Source organism: Epinephelus fuscoguttatus, linkage group LG5 (genome assembly GCF_011397635.1).
Source record: "Epinephelus fuscoguttatus linkage group LG5, E.fuscoguttatus.final_Chr_v1".
Lineage (NCBI taxonomy): Eukaryota > Metazoa > Chordata > Actinopteri > Perciformes > Serranidae > Epinephelus > Epinephelus fuscoguttatus.
The window spans coordinates 28,857,023-28,878,667 of NC_064756.1; the positions used below are offsets into that span (position 1 = coordinate 28,857,023).

Below are 21,645 nucleotides of genomic sequence, written 5' to 3' on the forward strand. Positions count from 1 at the left end.
CTACGTGAGACCGTGAGCGGCTCCCGGCTCAGTTGGAGCCGGTTGGATTTGGAGCGTTAGCGTGGCAGTCGAGTAGTGCTAACGCTAACAGGAAAGCAGGGAGAGCAGAGGTAGAGGGGGGTGTGGCTCATGACACACTTTGTTTTGGTCTACAGGCAGTGCACAACAGCACACCTAGCGGTGAAACGATTTTGCTTTTTGCCCCTAACATAAGCATTTAAAACTAAGATGTAAAGGACTTGTATGCTAGCTAGGGAAAGATAGCACACCTTGTCTTCTTTTATTCTCAAGGACAAACATCCACTGAATGCAAAAGCACAAAAGACATCACCCCACAAAACTACATCACTTTTTTTATTTAAACAAAATAGAACATCTTTTCACATTTCTACAACCACCAGTGTTTTTTGGTTCCATAAAATAAGAGTTGCACTTACAAATGCTCTGACGAGCCGTTAAAAACTAAAAATTAAAATTGTCTATCACCAAAGAATAAAGTTATCTCTTAAAGCAAAACATTAGTTCAACCAATCATCCACTCATATTCTTATCAATCTGCCACTGCTTTGGGCACCGTTTGTCAAAGACATTGAGTCCATCAGAATGTTAAATGCAATGTTTGACACAATTTTGTGATTAAGGATCTCAAGGTTATCCTTCTACTGGGAGCAGCACAGTGGTGAAAATTTGATCAGGAGTATATGTCGTATTGATCCAGTCCAAAGTTAAGTTGCCCTCGGATGGCAGGATCTCTGGCAAGGGCACAAGGAAGTGCACACTTGCTCCCACAGCCAGAAGTCCAACGGCTGCAAATATAGTGAGGCCTCGCCTGATGATCAGCTGGGTCATGGAGAGGTCACGTCCCTTCCCATGCTGGACCACATGTTCACCCTGTGTCTCTCTGTTCCCATCATTGCACTCTGTGCTCACAGACATGTAGCCATCCACTGACTTGAGAGGCAAAAAAAGTATTATTTCACTTTATTTTGTTGCATTGTGTAGAGAACAAATGGGGTAGAACTTCAAGGACAATATGTCAGATATTTGATCCTTGGACTCAAGTGTCATATAGAAAATATTACATAGAAAACAAACGAGAAAAATCCACTGCTGATAGTGTGAAACTAGCTATGAAAAGCCATTAAGGTTGTTAGCGTGAAGAATAACAGGCCACTTACGTTCCCATTACTTGCAGTCTGTTCATCTGACAGGGCAGCTGTGCATGTCATGTGTGTCTTTTTCTGGGCTCGTTTCACAGCCTGCAAACAAGCAGATACAAAAACCCAACTGCCAGTTTCTCCTTATTCATACACTTGACAAGTTATTGAAAATAGCCATACATGTATTAATCTCAGCAGCTGCAGTGTTGCTCCCAAGGGGTGGCCAAAATAATTGGAGGCCAACATTACAGTCTGTGGGGTTGTGACATGCCTTTTTAAGCTAGCACAAAGGTAGTGGTATCTTGTGAAACTAGTCAACCCAAGGCATCTTCTGGCACCAACATGTTGGCATAGCTTTTTGGAAAGGTTGCTAAATAATGCAGCAAATTTAGTCTAAACTTTAGTGAGGGAACTGCTGGCATGGCCATTTTCAAAGGGGTCCCTTGAACTCCCACCTCAAAATATCAGAATGAAAATGGGTCCTCTGGATACCCACGAGTCTCCCCTACACTCAAGAAGGCTTGTTCCCGGTAAATGTTTTGTCCCTTATACTAAATGTACTCCTACAAGCTAAAGCTGTGTATTTCTTTTTTTAACCCTCTATGTTGGCATGGTTTTCAACCTATAGGTACAGCTTAAGCTTCTGCCTGAAATTCAGTTATGGCTTTTGGTTTTGGTTTGTCACCCCAAGATTTTCAGTGGCCCCATCTGGCCACCCCTATGAAATGATTTATTGGGGGCGCCACTGACCAGATGATACTTCAGAAGTAAAACAAATTCTGTCAGTGTATATAAACAGCTGTGGCCCTGCATGATCCTGATTGTTAGATTAGCCAGCAGCATACCTCCTCTGTCATTCTCTTCCAATCGAGTTTGAAGAAGATGATGATGATGTAGAAGGTGGATTGTAAGACGACACAAATGAGCAATCCCAGCCAAAAACCTGCAGAGAATAAGACACATTAGTCCATCAAGGGCACAGCAGGCATCACTAAACTGTTGTTGCTATGCAGCCATTCATTTGTCTGTGACAGTAACAAAAGGTGGTCATGGACTCGTATAATTACCTAAAACTCTTAGTTTTGCAACAAACATTAAAGTGACGCTCAGTGAAAGTCCTATGCAGTAGTATCCAATGAAATTGGCCACAGCAGGTATCTTCTGTTTGCCTGTGCCCAAGAAGATGCCTGTGCACACACACTGAGATGGAGAAGAACAAATTTCATATTTGATATTTATGACTTGATTTTGGCATCATACTGCAAATGCATTTTTCTGGCAGGTTCACTCACCACAAGACCGTCAAAAAATTGAAGGAAAACATAAGCATCCATCAAATGGGAGACCAGACCGACAATCTTCCTGAAATGATAAAAATTGTGTCTTTGTGTGAAGCAGTTGTATTCGAACAACTATAACATGCAGTGAAATGTGGGTGTAGCTGCAGAGACTCACTCATCAGAGGTGAAGATGAGGCCAATCACTGATTTAGTACCGCCGAGTACAAGACCTTCAACAACTGCAAAACTACCTGGAAAAGAGAAGCTGTGAAAATGTTGAGGAAGTCAAACACCAAATGCTGATATTCTAATATAACAACAGGACACTTTTTTAAACTGGGAGTTTGCATGTTCTCCCTGTGTAAGTATGGGTTTTCTCCAGGTTCTCTAGCCTCTTCGCATAGTCCAAAAACATGTTAGTCAGGTTAATCGGTGACTCTAAATTTTCTGTAGGCGTGAATGCAAGTGTGAATGATTGTCTGTCTCTGTGATAGTTGAGCAAACTGTCCAGGGTGTTCCCAACCTCTCGCACAATGTCAGCTGGGATAGGCTCCATGCCCCGAAGACCCTTAAGAGGATAAGCAGTCACAGAAAATGGATGGATGTTTATAACTGACCTGCAAGAGTGAATGACATCTTGGCGGTGAGAAGCGCCCTGGCAGTGTCTCCTGCACCGAGAGCATTACCCACTCTGGCACACGCCGCAGCTTGAATTCCAAGGGGGAACTATGGATTCATCATTTTGCGAAAAAATATGAAAAACATACATTCAAGATCCAGAAATTATGAACACTTACATACAAAAGAGTTTAAAAGCTAAATTACAACTTCAATTTGTTATTTTTAAGTTATCTAAATCTGAGACGTGTGGAGAACACTCGTTGTTACTACCATGTAGGTTATGAATGCCACCATTATCACAGCATGTTGGGCTGCCAGCTCATCTTCACTCAGCATTCCTGATCATTAGAGACAGAGAAGAATAGTCATGACTCAGAGTTTATATTACATGCTGGAGTAATAAGATCAACGAGCTCAGATGGACATAAATAACATAGCTCTTCACTGCACAGTGTTTAGGTCTATAAGAACAGACTCCATGTAATTGTGAGAATATTTGGGTACCTGCAAAGAATCCCCCAAACTCATAAACCCACCACTCGAAACATGTCATCAATGTACTGGGAATGGCCAGTTTCATGTAGGAGCCCCACTCCTGCAGTGATTCTACAGACCAGCCTGCAGGGGGAGAGAGAAACTTATTTATGTGGAGGGGAGAAGATGGAGGCTGAACAGAGTGATGCGTAAAAACATAGGGACAGCATGAAAATTAAATCCCTCACCTCCCCATGTTGTTACATGAAGCTTCTTCCACCGGATGTAAGCAAACAGAAAAGTGCAAATGTAAATCCAAGACAGGGTATTGGCTGCTGCAGATCCACTGTAAGACATGCACACAAACATGTTGATACCAATGTATATGAAGGCTCTAGTGTGATTTAAAATCGTATACTGACATAAGTGAATACACCTACCTAACACCAAGATCCAGCCAGTATAGAAAGATGTAGTTTGTCACCACGTTCGCTATGTTTGCCATGACAGCAGTGTACATTTGTGGCAGTATTATACCCTGAGTACACAAACACCAGATGATGCGATGAGTACAACTTATGCCTCTCCCCTCAGTAATTACATTCATTATGACAAACATGTTTTGATTTGCTGGAATAAAAGAACTGTGCACAAGACATTAATGCACCTGGTTCTGCAGGTAAGACACCTGAAGATGATAAAGAAACATTGCCTAAAAGACAAAAATAGATTACTTGTTATAGAGGGGAATGATGATTTCTCTGTAAATAAGTTAAAATGTATTGGATTTGATCATGAAGGTGAGAGAAAAGTAATAACTCACTGGTACAGCTGGAAGGAAGGCTGTTATATACAGCTGTGCTATTCTGAAATCAAAAAGCTGTATTTAGATCCAAAGAAATGATTATTTAATTTAGGCCAACACTGTTTGATGTCATTCCTTTAGGGTCATTTATCTCCACTGTCACTCAAAAATATAATTATTGCAAAAAAAAAACGTTTTCCTCTCAGGGGAAATAACAAGTTACTGTATAGAGACTTAGCAGCCCCGAAAAGGCGGTGTGATTCTCGTGATATAAACTTTACACAGAGGCAGTAGAGGTCACTTGATCAATATTTGGAATAAAGAATATTTGTTTATGCTGAATCTGCTCAGTGAATCTGTGCAGACCTGGTTTGATTTTATTGCAGAGGTGCTGGTTAATGTTTTGAGTCTGAGTTTGGTTCTGGTAGTTACCTGGCCACCTCAGGGTCCTGGCCCATACATAACAGGATGGCCTCAGCATTAAGGAGCAGACCCCAGCAGGGCAGACAGAACAACAGCAGGATGATGATGCCCCGCTGAAGGATCACTCCCACCCGCAGCAGGTTCTTACCACCGAATGTCTGCACAACGGCACAAAGCATGTTAATCATTTTTAGAAAAGGGCATCACGATGAGCTGGGGTCAGTGAAAATGAGAGTGAGGGCAAAATTGCATAGAGCAAACCTGAGACACCAAAGTATCACATGCCAGGCCCAGACCACCTCCTGTTGCTGCAGTGGTCACATTGATGGCCTGAAGTGAATATGAAACATACTTAAATGAGTGTGATGTGAGGACACTGATGTAACCAATATTTCTGTGACTCACAGCAGTAAATGTGCTACGTGTTGATTAAATCTTTAGGCTTGTGAGACAAATGTAAAAGCTTTCTTGGTGAGTTTATAGTTGTAATAATTCATTTTCTCTCATGAAATTACATTTCCATGTCATCTCCTCATGCTAAACTCCGCAAGTCTGTGGAGCATACAGATCACCACTTACAGCAGAAGCTAATCCATAGCCAGCCATCACTTCATTTCCCAGACGCCCACAGAACATTGTGACCACGAATGGTAGCAGGTAATTGAGGATTCGAGAGAGCAGCTGCAAAGACAAACATCGACAATGGTACACTTGATACAGCTACGAGCTTGATACATTGCAAATTACAGTAAACACAAGTTGCAATTAATTAGCACGGCTCTCTTTGCAAATGTGCCCTCATACTGTCATCAGTCTGACGTGTTGCAGCTACTGTTTGAAACCTGGCCCTCAGCACTGCTTCGGGTTGACTGATTTGTGCTTCAGTCTTAGACACAAAGTCACTTTTTTCCTGATGTTTCAAAGCTATCGCTTTCATTAATCTGCTGTTGTATAAATACGCTTATTTCAAACGGCAGTCTCAATCCATATAGTCCCTTACAGACAGATCAGTGAATATAAGCAGTGCCAATCCTTACCAGAGGCCCTGTCATCCTCAGGATGTGGTACAGTTCCTCTCTGTGGGCCAGGGGAACCCTGTGGCGCATCCACCTGCAGCAGAAGAGCTTGTCACTGGCTGCCTCCATGTCTGCAGTATGAGTTGCTAATGCAGGTTTCTCCACTGCAGTCTTATCGTTGATGCTATCCAGGAACTGAATCCACCACTGTTGTGTTAAGCATTTCATCACCTTAAAAAGTTACTGATTATTTCACTTGAGGTTAGTTTAACGATTTCAAGTTAGACAACAAAAAATCTATGCAGAATGGGTAACATGGTACAGAGTTCACCTTACGAGTCACTACCCAACTGTATGTTTTCTAGGTGGATACCAGAGACGGACCTAAATGACATTTACAATTTAATATAAAATTCAGATGCAGTTAAAATGTAATTTAGTGTTTCACTGCAGTCACTTAATGACTGATTATACAGCCAATAGATGCCATTGTGAGCAGCATTTTAAATAACCACAGCTTTTCTTCGCTCTACCTCTATGTTGTCAGATATGATATGTGAACAGACAGAGAGTGTGAAGTCATGATTATTCATGACCATCTTTTGCATATTTATGATTGCGCAGCTTTCCTATGTAGAAGTGAAATCAGTCTCCATCAGTTCAGATTGACATGTTCATTTCAGTTAAGTGTTTAGGGATATAAAACATTAACATGTCATATGGTTCAGTGTCCTACTGGATAGCAGCAAAGGTTAACCAGTCAGTGCTCTGGCAACATCTAAAATGAGATGCAGCACTCTGCCGCTATCAGGCAGAAAACCCATTCAACTAGCCATCTGTAGCGCAGTGATAGCATGTGTCAGTGCAAGTAACATTCCTGTTTCATGGATAGAAAACATATTTGCACCCAAGGCATGTGATGCCTCCAAAGCTGGTGTATAAATAAGTGTAGAAATAAGATCACACACTCAGATATTGGTTGATTTAAAGATTTATTCTCAGGCTTTTCAAAAGTGTTTCCTCAGAAATCTCTATTTACCGTGGACCAAATGTTATTTCAGCTTTGCTCATAGACAAGGAGGCAATGATCTGTGTGGTGCATCCATTATTCCCACTGGAGGGAGCATAAGTTTTACACACAAACATAAATACAGTTTCCATAAACTCCAAGTGGGTCACTCTGATTGCTTACTTACAGTACTAACGCAGAGTCACACAATGTGCTTGTGTCATCGCCCACTCTGGAGTGTCAGACAGTCTGAATCAGTAGACTCAGGCCCTTGGACTTACTTTACCTGGTAGCAGCAGCCTATGTTATTTATTATTTGTGTTTTCAGCTGTACAATATGTAATACTGACCTGAAGCCCTCTACAGCCTTGTGCAACATTTATATAATGCTCTCTTACTATATACTGAATTCATACCTATCTACTCTGGCATTATATTTTACACACTCGTCATACGATGCACATTTGCCCATTATTATATTTCTTGTGCACATTTTTGTACATATATTTTATATATTTCTTTAACTACAACTTATCTCTTCTCATATTTTTATGTTTTCTTGTGTTTTTTGTTGTATCATTTTTTATCTATATCTATATATTGTCTTAACTGTTGTAGCTTAATGCACATTTATTTCTTGGATACGTCTTATTCTTATTTCCCTATGTCTCTGTAGTATAAGAGCAACTGTAATGTGCCTCCAGTTTACCCCCAGGGATCAATACAATTTTCTGAATATGATTTTTTTTTGTAATAGTCTTAATAGAAAAACCAACCTGTGTGAAAGTTGAAATCCATGCTATGGACTAATATCTCACAGCCACAAAGACAAGTATTTGAACTCTGTGTGAAAGACTCAAGTTCTCTCTGAAAACCAAGTATGAAATGGAGTTCTGGCCTCAAAATAGAGTGCAAACTGTGAAAGGATTTTTCCTCACACTTCACTTAGAAGATGCTTAGGATTGGCTCATCCAATCTCCACACCCTGGAGAGGATGAGGCAGGTAGTTTACAGTATGTACCGTAGCTTTTGCCAAAAAAGATAACACTCTGAAGTGAGGGTGTTGTGCACATTAAGGCTGTAATAACACTGTGTGAGACAATAAAGTACAATAAAATGTAATTATATGCACACATAATTAAATGAGTGAGAGCTCATGCACTTTATTGTCCTAAAAAATGACATTAAAACTGTTTTGCAAGACAGGGATCCGTGTCTTGATAACCCTGAGATCAAATAGCTTTGATGGCTAAAACAAACAGAACTGACTGTACTGAAAATGAGAATCAGATCATTAGTATCTGATTTATTGATCTCACCATGTCAGATAAGGTGAGTGAACTTTAGCTGTAAATGCATCTTTGATAAAAGGGGGGAAAAGTGTCATTTCTGTTCACTCTGTGTGTCCACTTGGAGACTCTCAGTCTCTGAGGCAATAAGCTCCCCCAGGTGTGACAACCCAAAGCCCTCTTGGCTTTATGTTGGCTAAATCAATCAGGCTGTTGGAATTACTGCCACAGATGCCATGTGCCGCAGTGCCAGTGATTTGTATCTGTCACTTGTTATTTTCCCTAACACTGCTCTTGCTTTTGTGTTTTCTAAGTTTAGTTGGCACCTCAAGTCTCTGCTTCCCTGTCTCAGCCTGTCTGTGGTGCTGCCTCTGATCTGTATCTTCTTCCATGCTTTCTTTTCACTCTATTTTCTCCCTCTTTCCAACTAGACTTTTTATCATGTTTTTAGTAAGGCATGTTAATTTTTGTTGTGGTATGATTATTGCTCACTGATGCTCTGTGGGATTTGTGTGTCAGAAATTTTGTAGAAGCAACACCAGGTTTTAAAACCATCCAAAATTCTTGATAGATGGTTAAGTAAATATTTTAGCAAAGCAAGGTTAGCTTTGGCTTTTACCCCAAACCTGTTAAAATGTTGTAAAGATTTATAAACTTAGAATACAATTACACTTAACAAAACATTACTTTAATTAGTTTGATGAAGTAATAAATTACAAATTGCGTATTTTGACGTGCCTGGATAAGTCACATTACTTATCCTCACTTTTTTATCCTTATATTTATCCAGACCTCTGCAGAAAAAAGTCAGCTACACTTCCCAGCTTTTCCTGGGAAAAATAGTTTAACTTGTGTGTACGCTACTGCGTTACTCGGAAAGTAGTGACATTACCACAATGCTACTGAGAAATGTGGTTGAGTTAATAATGTTGCTACTTGTAGTGATGCCTCTGCCCAACACTGCAGCCATGTTTATGCAGTAGCCCAGAACAGACAAACCAAACAATAACTTAGGAGCGGGCCATTTGTGTTTTCTTGTTTTTTAATGTTTCAGCTGGTTGTAATCTGCAGTCCTCACCACTAGATGCTACTAAATCCCCTTCATTAAATCTTACACACTGCTCCTTTAACACTCATTTTTGTTTTACAAGATTTTTTCTGGATTTGTTTCACCACCGTCCACAACCTTCTCCATTTCCTTTGTGCATTGCATTGTGGGAGAATAATGTGCATCAACAGCACACACAGAAAATGTACCACATTTAGTATGCATTGTGTCTGCTTTGAGTATACTGTACTTTCTTTTGTCCCTTTTCTTGTGTGGACAAAATACAAAACCCTGCTCAAAAGCTGTGTGTAGTAATGACGGCACACAGTGACAATCCTGCCATTGGTGTTACAATATTCTGCTGATCTGCAGGTGGCTGTAATGTGCCATGAAAGGCAGCAATGCACAAACAAAGACAGTTGAGAAGGAGACTGCGAGCACATTTCAGTATGTTGGAAAAAACTGCAGGAAATGCATTCAACATACAATGTGTTTGGTGTGAAACATTGAATGTAGACATACCTTTTGTTTGTTTACCAAAAAACCCTCCACAGGATGGACCTTTAAGGAGGTCAAGGTAATTCAGTTGCTAGTTTGTGTGAAAAGCATGCAGTTTTTGAGCATGCTGCGCTGCGCCCCATTTTGTTTGTGTCTGTTTGTATTTTCTGTGGACACCAGCAGTTTTTGACCTGTTTTGTCTCCACCTGAACACAGCCAAAACCAAGGAGATGGTGGTGTATTTCAGAAGAAAGAGGTCACCCCATCCACCAGTCTCCATACAGGGGGAGGACATTGAGGTGGTGCACACCTACAAATATCTGGGGGTCCTCCTAAATAATAAACTGGACTGGTCTTCTAACACTGATGCCCTCTACAAGACGGGGCAGAGCCGCCTGTTCTTCCTGCAGACACTGAGGTCCTTTGATGTGTGTGTGGAGATGTTGACCATGTTCTATCACACAGTGGTTGCCAGTGGACCTCTCTACACTGCAGTGTGTTTGGGAGGCAGCTTGACAGACAAAAACACCAAGTGTTCGGACAGGCTGGTTAAAAAAGCAGGCTCAGTGCTCGGCAGGAGACGCGACCCACTAAGAACTGTGGTGGACAGGGGCACACTGAACAAACTGGAAGCTATAATGGACAATAGCAGACACCCTCTCCACAGCCTCCTGGAGTGACAGAGGAGCAGCTGCAGCAGTCGGGTCATCTCACTGCATTGCAGAACAGAGCGTTTCAGAAGATCCTTTGTCCCCACGGCAATAAGACTGTTTAATACGTCCTGAATCCAGTCACACACACACTTACACACAGCACATTAGCCACAACTGGCTGGACTGAGGAATGGACAATTTCATTTTAATTTAATCTCTATTTATGCACTTACCTTACTATATAATGACGAAAACTCTGTCTGTGGGTGGGTGTGTCTGTGTGTCTGTTCCACGTTTTTCTCCTCACTGACTTCAATCCATGTGAGATTTGGCACAGTGGTAGAGGGTCATGGGAGGATGCAAATGACACAATATTACATCAATTGGCCAAAGAGGGGCGCTATAGCAAGCATGCCCTGACATGATACTTTGCACAGAGATGCCTCTCCTCATGAGGAACAAATTTGCCTCAAGAACCCATAACTTCCAGTTATATAGATTTTCTGCCATTTTGAATTTTTTGAAAACACTTAAAATGGATCTCTTCCTAGGAAGTTTGACCGATCTGCATGAAACTCGGTGAACATAATCTAGGGACCAATATCTAAAGTTCCCTCTTGGCAAAAGTTGGAAAACTTACTAAAACTGAGCTTCTATAAGGCAATGAATATTGCAGAGGGCGTGGCTCATCTCATAAAGGTGTATAACATCTCAAGGGTTTCACCGATCACCACGCAACTTTGTAGGCATATGACCACACATAATCTGGGGGACCCCTCCATTATTGACCCCATCAAACAAAATGGGGGCGCTAGAGAGCTAATTTCTTATCTAGGCCTAACAGCCATATCGATTTTTACTAAACTTGGTAGATATGTAGAACAGGACGCCTCAAAGTCACTGGAGAAATGTAACTCTAATTGGCAACTGGGTGGTGCTATAACAACAGAAAAATGCTTAAAAATGGCTAAAATGCGACCGATCGCTGTGGCTCCCCCTGTGGCTGAATGTTGATTTGTTTTTTTCTAATTTTTGGTCTGACTAAGTCATGGTATGGTATGCTGTACATAATCACAGAAACTGTCAGTGTGCCATTCTGTCTGTCCCACGTTTTTCTATTCACTGACGTGGTCAATCTGTGAAACTGCACATAGGCATTGAGGATTGGCATAGGTAGAAGGTGACAAAGCTACCAATGGGTGTGGACTAGTTTTAATGTATTTTATTTTGTTTTTGTCTTTCATGAACTGCTGGACAACTGAATTTCCCTTTGGGTTAAATAAAGTTCTTTCTATTCTATTCTTTGATAAACCTGACCTTCATTGATCTACTAAATAGGCATTTTATTGGAAGCATACATCATGATTAAATCTCATTGCAGAAGCCCATCAGTAGCTTTTTGGAAGTAGTAATAGCCAGTACAGATGTGTAATAATCAGATGTAATTTCAGTATCTATGTCTACTGATTTTCTGAAATGATAAATAAAAAATAAGACTGAAACATTTATTTGAAATATCCGGGTTGCATTGATTCACTAGCAAGGATTGATCTGTATTTTCAGCTCCATACATCAGCTCATCAGTTTCTTGATATCCCTCAGAGGTCTGTGGCTGTGCTTAGTGTCATTTTACTGTCATGCCCTGTGTATACAAATCCATCTGTGACACTGACGTAGAAGAAGAGCAAAAACCACAGACATGAATATAACCTCTACTGGTGCAGTCACATTCTGCCTATTTACAATGCTGATAGTCTCATGAGCCATCTGCAGAGAGAACAGACTCATTCATATTAAAAGTAGATGTCCACAAGACATAGATCAGTGGATATCCATGGGTTTTCTTCTCTTTCTTCACCCCTTCTTTAATGCAGCATGTGAAGATTTGGCTCTTCATCAACTAAACAAAGTTATACAGTCCAAATCAAAAGATGCTTTCTAAACTCAACCAGTTCGTTTCAAAGTTAAAAATTAATCTGCCAAGTTTATGGGCTTATCTTGGCTGAACATTACTTGAGCTACAGCATCTCTTTTTAATCCTACTTCTTCCTAAAAAGATGTTTTACTTGGAAAACTGTGCACAGCTCCTCTGCCTGTGGTTTCCAGGTGGATAAAAAGATCAAGAGCCAAATCTTTCTTTGACAATTTATTCCACTGATGATATGAATGTGAATGAATTACACCTCTGAGGAGGCACACACTGTTTTTTCATTTGGTTCTCCTTCAATTATTCACTTTCATTTTGTCTTTCACAATGCTGCCAGTGAAACAGATCTTGCGTTAATGAGCTTCTGAGTGCTCTGGCTGGATAGCTTAAATAAAAGATGCCCCTACCTAGCATCTTTGGTTTGAAATGAAATACCAAAGCAGAGAAAAACACATAAAATAAAACCGTAAAACTAACGTGATCTTTCAGCAGAATCCCATGTTTTAGAATTGTGAGACATCTTGCTTGCAGGTGACAAACATACAAAACAAATGGTGCTACTTGTTTAGCTTGTTTCCATTGTCTTACATAAAACATCCCTAAAACAAGGAGCGTAAAAAGGCTCATCCCCTCCTGGAGCAGTCAGAACATTAAGTTCAGTTAAATATTGATGACTTCTTTGGTTAATGATGGCAGTGAAAGATGTTAGCGGTGCTATGAAGGGACACAGCCTGTCACATCTGATGCCACTCTGAGCAGTGATATGTAGCTCCGGCATCTGACCCTGTCCTCCTGGGGGCATTTTAGATAATTGCTTTCTCAAATGCAATCTCCAGATTGTTTTGTACTCCTTAAAATATTCTAGGGCAGCGGGGGTTTCTAAATTCTTCATAATTTCTTGCGACCTACAAGTGAATTTAAAGGCTGTGTTGCAGGCTAATATAACAAGATTTTGTATGCATCCAAGCAACCAAGCTTGCAGCCAGTGCAGTGCCCTCCAGCATTACTCTGAGACCTACTTTTAATCTTGCTGCAGCGCATCCCTTTGGTCATTTTCTAAACTACCAAACAGCTAAACCATTTATTCCAGTGTCACCACGGCTGCAGACAACTGAGGTCAAACCATAACATACATTAAGTCTCATAACCAACCTTGTGACAAATATAAAGCTGCAGCAGCTACTTAAAGCTATCTGACAGGAAAATGGATTCAAACAACCATGTCAAGAATGTGAAATGAGATGGATTTAAATACATTAAGATGTAATATTAAACCAGGCTTGACCCAAACACTAGCGTGCTGCCATGCCGCCATGCCGGCTTGCCAGAGGTGCAAAAGTTTATCTCTGTCTCTCCTTGCTGACCTCAGGAATGTGCTTTGGTTAAGAATGTGTGCAGTGTTATTTACACTATCTAAAGCTACTCCTGCTGTATAGAAACCAGGCGGCCTGGATCCAAGATTTATCTCTATATATATCTTTTCCTCTCTGTCTCTGGGCTGTTCTGGACTGTTGATCTATTCAGATTTTAATGCATTCCTCATCGCTGCCCTGGCATCCATGTATCACCTGCCAGATCACAGGACAAATTAAACCCCAGTCTGCTGTTTTGGAATAACAATTAGGCTGATTCAGTGGTGGTGCTGCTGCCAAGCAGAGCTGGGGGTCAGGGTAAGTGTTAAGTTGCTGCTAGGTAACTGACTTGTTTTGTATTGCAAAGCTTAAACTGAATGAACTCGGGTACGTAAGGATGATCGTTTCTTTCTAATGCAAGCATTACCTGGTACTGCTTGAAGAGCTTATTCTACAGGTGTCATGTTAAATAGAAGGCAGTTGCAGCATATCTCATTAGAAAGTCAGTGATCCTTGGGATATCTTGTAGTACCACAGTGTACTGTAGCTGCAGCACACTATGATTTGCATGACTGTGCCCTGCGGCTGCAGCATCATGTACTCACAAAGACAAAAACCCTGCAACAACAGCCCACATTGATTCACAGGTCAGGTCCATTAATCTTTAACAAGATTCAGACCTTGTGACCTAAAAAAAAGCCTCACATATCTAGAAGCGTTATAAAAGCAAGTATCCAAGCCGATCTTTGCTATCAGGACTAGACCCTGATCCTCTCCCTAAGGTCCTGTTAAATTCACCCAAAATGTCTATCCAAGGCATACCCAAAGTAAACTGGAAGTCGGTATCATTGTAAGTGATTCTGTCATTGAGTTATTTAAGTTTCAACACACTCAAATAAAAGGTTTTTTATCTTCGCCTGAATATTTTCTCAAAAAAAGAGCTGCAGGTGACGAGAACTGGGAGGTATTAGCTGGAAAACACAATGGGGCCATATCTTTAAGCCTAACCTAGTCTAAATTCAAAGTAGATAACAATATTACAGAACATTTTCCACACTATAAGGCTCGTTCTCGACTCCATCCGTGCTGATAGTTGGCATCGAGCTTCATGCGTGCAGGCACCTAGCTTTGCATGTGCAAGAGCGAGCCTTTTGTCAGGTGTGGTGAGTGCTGCGGCAAATGCTCATGTTTAAATTGGGTAGAAACATGTGTGGACACATTGTTCTGGAGAACAAACATTTCATCATGGACTGAAAACTTGATTATATTTGGAGAGAAGAGGCTTTGGACTGTTGGTGGTGAGTGTTTCAAGAAAAGTGGAATAGATTACAGACCTTGAGGAACACTGCAACTGATTTGTCAATAAACCGATCCCTGACTCTGTATCCAGTTCATCTGTATCAGTCGGGTTCACACAGCTAGCTGAGGCTGGTTAGAATTCAGGTTAAAACAAGTAAACAAAGAAATATCTACAACAGATGTGGATAAAAACAGCAGTGTCTTTATGTATTGTGCATGACTGTGTATGCACCGACATATGTACAGTATATTTAGACATACATGTTCAGTATGTGAGCAATGGATCTATTCAGAACTCATGCATTGTTCATATATTAGTGATGGCCAGACTGATTCTTTTTACAGTATCTGTTCCTTTTAGTTGATGCATGTAAATAAATCAAACCTTTCAAGTTTTGATACTTCTTGCAAAATATGGTGTCAGCTTCTCCGTGCACTCTGTTATAGCACATGCACGTCTGACAACTAGTGCTGCCTGCCCCACAAAACTTCAATGCATTACCAGTCATCATGTATAAGTTTACATTCATAAAATATTCATTTTATTGCACCAATTCAGCGACAAGAAGGCTTTTAAAAGGGAACCCATTATGCTCTTTAATGGTGACATTACTGTAACAGTATGTGTTGTACATGAATATTTCTGACAAATGTGGAAGGTCTACTGCGCGGCACTATTTCAAAGCTTTAGTGTGCATGCATTAAGTGTGCATATGTGCCACCAGTGACCCAACAAAAATTAGTACAAATAATAACCCGACAATTGATTCTATGGAATGACTTTCTATTTACAAAATCGCTCTCATGTTCCCTAATGGCTCCTGTAATGGGTATATGTGTGCAGTCATTTGCACATTTGACCCTGGGGAATCCTGCAAAGGAATTATACCGCATTTCATATGCAAGTAAAAGCCACATTGATTAATAATATAGTGAACAATTAATGTGTGTTACTTGTGATTTTATAAAGGGTTTCTTTTATAGCCAGCATGTGCAGCTAGCCAGGGAGCACTACAAACATATTCAGTAGTTCACTGAGAGCAAGAACAACCTTGCAAATAGCACAGCATGAGGTGCTCTTACCCAACAATATACAAGTAGGTTCCCGTGGCAAAAAAACACAAAGCGATGCACACAGTTTGCGCTACTTAAGTGCATGCCTTCGCCAGGTAGCATTGCTGATGTACTGCTCCACAAGTTAACATATGTAAGCTGAGAATCTGTAACATTCATGGAGAATATCATCATGGAAAGCTAATGGATCTATTGGGTCTCTAAAAACTCTGTCTCCAAAGAGCGCCTTGCACGATTCTAGCACCCAAATTAACTGGGTTCTCTATGAAAGGTGACGCCATTTCCAAAGAATGAGTGATGAGTGAAAGTGTTGTGCCATTATTGCCACTTGTTTGCTGCATGAGTTGCCACGGCAACCTAGCTAGGTTAAAAGAGAGCCAGCTTCTTAGGATGGAAAACTCTGGCTTTAGACTCAACACACCTCGCTAAGCCACTAATCCTTCTTCAGGATACACTGACCACAAACTGACAAGGAACAAAGGGAACACAGGTACATATAGACAGAGTATTAATCACAAGAACAAGACACAGCTGAAATAGGCAGGCACTGGCAAAAGGAGAGAAACGCAAGGATTGGTTAACAAGGGCGACATGACAGTGTGGTAGGTAACACTAGGGAGGAGCTAACAAGACTAATACAAGACAGGTGTGCAGTGAAAACTCTGCAACATTTAAGGACTAAAACGACTGATACAAAGCAGAAGTGTGAGAAAACAAGGGAAACAGACAAAGGGATAGTGAAACAAGACATGACACATGAGAAGAGTGACCTTTTGTTTGGAGTTCTGTTGCCTGTTTCCTGTGGCTACCTGATTTTGGGGCTTTACCCTGTCAGATTTTTTAAAATAAATCTGTGCATTCATCTTACTGCCTCATCTGTAATCTGAGTTTGGGTCCAATGCTGCTGGCTTCACGTCAAAGTGTGACAGTTTTTGGCCTTTTCTATAATGAAGGGACAAAGAGTTTCAAAATCCCAGATGAAGGCCATGCACTTCAACACGCTGGTTAAATAAAGAGCAGACTCTCCAGGAAGCAGTTACTTGAGCACCTTGCTGATTAGTGAAGGAGTGACAGTACACTCTTACTAAAGTGTCACCAAGGAAAATTACCTTGATTCAAGATATTGATCAGCTCAAGTGATTTATGGGGAAAAAAACGAATAACTACAGGAGACTTTTGAAAAGGTTCAATTTAAACACTGATTTCTTCCACACAAATGAGCATAACGATGGAGAGAATAGAGACACAAATAGGGGCTGTAAGCTAGAAACAGTTGCTAGGTTTTAATCACTTAAATCGCAGCTTTCACTGTGGCTGCCTTCAACTATCTTTCATGTGAATCTTGCAGTATAAGAAACCAGCAGTCCTTCCTTTAGCAGGGGAGCAATTTCTTTGCCTGTTTTCCCAGACCATATGCTACTAATGATGTTTAAATGTGGCTCGGAGGATCACATCTCCAGCTCATTATAGTGGATGCCTGGGGCAAGAATAAAACTCTTTACCCAGATCCAAGATAGAGGTCATTGTCCCCATCACCTTCACTGTGATCCAGGCAGTTCATCAATTTGATAAAAAATAGTCATATTTTCAGGATTTGTTCAGTGAACTTTTAAATGAGGGACATATCTGGGGAAAATGTAGACAGTTTAACCAGCTGCAGGCTCAGCAGATGAATACCCAACATGCTTCTGGCACTAATGTATTTTACATAATGACCTGCCTCAGCTCAATCTTTTGAAAATGCTGGAAAACATTCGAACAGCTAAAGCTTGTTTCCAGTGAATTACTAGGTTGGGTTAATGCATTATAGCATAAACTGGTTTCCCCTGTGATTAAGTGTAATAATGGTGATTCAAGACCTTTCTGTTAAAACAGTCAATTTGGTTAGTATTTTGTTTTCTGACTAACTACCTACAAAACAAATGCTATACATTATATTTAGTGCTAATGTGCACATACACCATAACATGCTAAACATAGATGGCAAACATAGTCAACATTATACCTGCTAAATGTCAGCATGTTAACATTCTGACATTAGCATTTATTCCAAGCAGGGGAGAGAGTGAAAGGTTGTAATTTTTTTTTTTTTACATTTCTGTCTGTATTTTGAAGCTCTTTTTTGAAAATGCACTCAAAAAATGACACAAACTAGTGTGTGCTATTAAATGGTGCAGCTGTAATCTCTGTGAAGGCCCTGACACTCCAAGCTGGCAGTTGATCATAGGTCAACGTCGAGCTGTCAGTGAATCGGTTACCAAAGCTTTGTAGTACTGTTGGCCCTTGGTTCACCTTTTTTTGCTTGATTCAGCATGTGTAATCAGCGTTGTAGATGACAGAGCCTGTCGGTGAATAAAAACAATTTTACTGGCAGTTCAGCTCAGCACATGACATGAACAAAAACAGAAGTGAGGAAAGCAAAGAAACATCTAAAGACAAGAGGGAGTGAGATCAAAAATAAACTTGTAATATAAGGATTTTTTTTTTGTCATTGAGCTCTTACGTACGGAAGCGTATTTCATTCACTTGACAAATAAAAAAGCCCTGTTTTTCTGAGTAATTTTTTCCCTGTTTTTCTGAGTAATATTTTCTGTTTTTCGGGGTATTTTTTTTCCTGAACGAGGAGACGAGATACTTCAAAATCTCGAGAGAAGCTCCCACCTGGCACCTGCAAGTGACCCCTGCATCCATGGTGACTCCTGCTCATGGATGTATTTTGCATCCGTGCTCCTGCTCCTAGACAATTTGTAGGCCTATTGCTCAATGTAACAGGTTAGGTTAGTAACAGGTTGTAACAACATTGTCAGCGTTTTGTCAACTTATTTTGAAGTATCTCATCTCCTTGTTCAGGAAAAAAAAATACCCTGAAAAACAGAAAAAAATTACCATGAAAAACAGAAAATATTACTCAGAAAAACAGGGAAAAAATTATTCAGAAAAACAGAAAAAATTACACCAAAAAACAGAAAAATAAATAAATTACTCCAAAAAACAGAAAAAAATACTCAGAAAAACAGGTCTTTTTTAATTTGTCAAGTGAATGCAATACGCTTCAACACTTACGCAACAAAAACGGTTCGTAATTGTTTATTATTGTTAATTATTGTTATCGTTTGATGGGACATAAATATCTGTCAGGGGTCGAGTGCAGACCCAAATACAGCACACTGAGGCATGCAGACAGTTGGTAATGACTTATTGCTCACACAGATATCCAGAAGTTCAGGGATCTTTGAGTTCAGCTTGCTTGTAACTCCAGTGGTGAGGGAGTGTGGTGAGAACAGGCGGGCAATACTTGAGCAGTCCGAGAACTGTGGACTGTACCGTGAGTAAGGCTTGTAGTGGAGTGAAGTCTAATGTAGCTAGCCAAACCAGGAGAACTGAGGTAAGCAGGTTTGGTGTTGCGCCAAGCAGACGGGAACCAGGAAGGGAGCAGGCAGGAATCAGAGACAGAAGGCTGAGGTAATTAGTAATTACCCGGGCAGAGACAACGGAGGCAGGTCAGGACCAAGCAGGGTGAGTGCTGGAATGTCTTGCATGTAGTCAAAGAACAATCTGGCAAAGAGTGTGTATGTGTGCTGGAGAGACTTATATACCCGGCTGATTGACTGATGAGCTGCAGCTGTGGAGGCTGGTGAGAGGAGCTGTCTTGATGAGGGGGGCATGGCTGGCTAGCAGGGTGCAGGTGAATGGAAATTTACCAAGGGCAGGTGAGGGAGAGAAGCAGACTGTGACAATATCCTTTGTTCTTTCAAAATCCATTTGTGTTGTTAATGTGCTCACTGGCTAACGAGTATCTTGAATCCATCCTGTCGGTCTTCCGGTTTCCAACTTTGAATGACAAATACCGACTACTGCCGCCTGCTGGTATGGAGAGTTACTTCCTCTAACATAGGTGCAAAATGTACCTGCTAGTTGGCTGTTGACTGTAGTCTTTGTAGTGAGTTCAGGTGTAACTTTTTGGCTGAGACACAGGCAATGTGATGACGGTCTTTGTCATCACGAATGGTTTGAAGTCAGTTGTGTCTGGGGCTTAACACAAACAGACAACGCATGGTTTAGTCTCAAAGACAAGGAGTAAACGTTACAATTAACCCCATAGTGAAATGTAACATTATGAAAATGAGGATTACAAGAAAAACTTAAGATGTTTAAAGCTCTTTATTTAATATTCTAATTACTACTAGTCCATACCCATTGGTAGCTTTGTCACCTTCTACCTATGCCAATCCTCAATGCCTATGTGCAGTTTCACAGATTGACCACGTCAGTGAGTAGAAAACGTGGGACAGACAGAATGACTGACAGAATGACACACTGACAGTTTCCATGATTATGTACAGCATACCATACCATGACTTAGTCAGACCAAAAATTAGGAAAAAACAAAAACATTCGGCCACAGGGGGAGCCACAGCGATCGGTCACATTTTAGCCATTTTTAAGCATTTTTCTGTTGTTATAGCGCCACCCAGTTGCCAATTAGAGTCAAATTTCTCCAGTCACCTTGAGGCGTCCTGTTCTACATATCTACCAAGTTTAGTAAAAATCGATATGGCTGTTAGGCCTAGATAAGAAATTAGCTCTCTAGCGCCCCCATTTTGTTTGATGGGGTCAATAATGGAGGGGTCCCCCAGATTATGTGTGGTCATATGCCTACAAAGTTGCGTGGTGATCGGTGAAACCCTTGAGATGTTATACACCTTTATGAGATGAGCCACGCCCTCTGCAATATTCATTGCCTTATAGAAGCTCAGTTTTAGTAAGTTTTCCAACTTTTGCCAAGAGGGAACTTTAGATATTGGTCCCTAGATTATGTTCACCGAGTTTCATGCAGATCGGTCAAACTTCCTAGGAAGAGATCCATTTTAAGTGTTTTTCAAAAAATTCAAAATGGCGGAAAATCTATATAAAGTTCTGGGTTGCTATAGCGCCCCACTTTGACCAATTGATGTAATATTGCTTCATTCACATCCTCCCATGACCCTCTACCACTGTGCCAAATTTCACATGGATTGACCAAGTCAGTGAGGAGAAAAACGCGGAACAGACACACAGACAGAGTTTTCGTCATATCTTTTTTTCTTATATACTTGTCTGTGTCTGCCACAGGGGGCTAATTCCTTGAATAAAGGAATAAGGATGACGCAAAGCATGTGCAGTGTAGCTTGTTTCTGGTTGTTGAAATTGAAACTGTTACAGCAATCTCCAATCTCCCATACAGCCTCACAGAGATGCTAACATGGCTGCAGACATGCAGACTCTTTTCAGCAGAACTTCTTATCTGCTAGCCTGAAAGTTTGTTCTTGACCTTGGAAACAGCAGTCAACAAAATAATCTCCACACTATGAAATGGACTTTATGGTGAGATGATGTTGTCAGCTGTTTGCAGGGTCGAAAATAAACAGTATTAAGGAAAAAAGCAACCTAGATTTATACATGGCTGAAACCAGCGGCTCCTTCTATCAACACTGTAGTCTGTGGTGAAGCACTAGGCTAGGAATGGATGAGTGGTTTTATTTCCAGCAATCAGCACCAGCTTGTAGCCATTTATTGGTTAAGCAGAAGTGCTGCTCTGATGATTGCGTGAGGCAGAATAAGGCCACCGCTACTGTAAAAGCCAGTCTCCCTAATGTCTGTAATCAGTGCTAAATTAAGGCAGCAGTGAGGTCAGATAGTTTAGTGAGTGGTGGGAAAAAAGGCAAGGTGGAGTGAGG

At 40.8% G+C, this 21,645-nt stretch overlaps 1 protein-coding gene across 1 annotated transcript; it reads right to left on the reverse strand.

Annotated features, from left to right (window-relative positions):
* Nucleotides 1-340: 340 nt before the first annotated feature.
* Nucleotides 341-5,979, reverse strand: LOC125889311 (multidrug and toxin extrusion protein 1-like). The gene is made up of 17 exons (XM_049577173.1): nt 5,801-5,979; nt 5,343-5,444; nt 5,025-5,093; nt 4,773-4,921; nt 4,359-4,401; nt 4,203-4,247; nt 3,976-4,073; nt 3,784-3,881; nt 3,566-3,679; nt 3,332-3,399; nt 3,058-3,166; nt 2,616-2,691; nt 2,453-2,522; nt 2,228-2,360; nt 2,006-2,103; nt 1,179-1,259; nt 341-951 (listed from the first exon to the last, which is right to left on the reverse strand). Exons 1-17 carry the CDS (start codon nt 5,906-5,908, stop codon nt 652-654), a joined length of 1,761 nt encoding a protein of 586 aa, XP_049433130.1. The 5' UTR covers nt 5,909-5,979; the 3' UTR covers nt 341-651.
* Nucleotides 5,980-21,645: the final 15,666 nt, after the last annotated feature.

Coding starts and splice junctions, on each gene's coding strand:
- LOC125889311 (XM_049577173.1), bottom strand. CDS start 5,908: ATGGAGGCAGCCAGTGACAAGCTCTTCTGCTGCAGGTGGATGCGCCAC. Junction 4,074..4,202: donor TGTCTTACCTGCAGAACCAG/GTGCATTAATGT, acceptor TTGTGTACTCAG/GGTATAATACTGCCACAAAT. Junction 952..1,178: donor AGACTGCAAGTAATGGGAAC/GTAAGTGGCCTG, acceptor TTGCCTCTCAAG/TCAGTGGATGGCTACATGTC.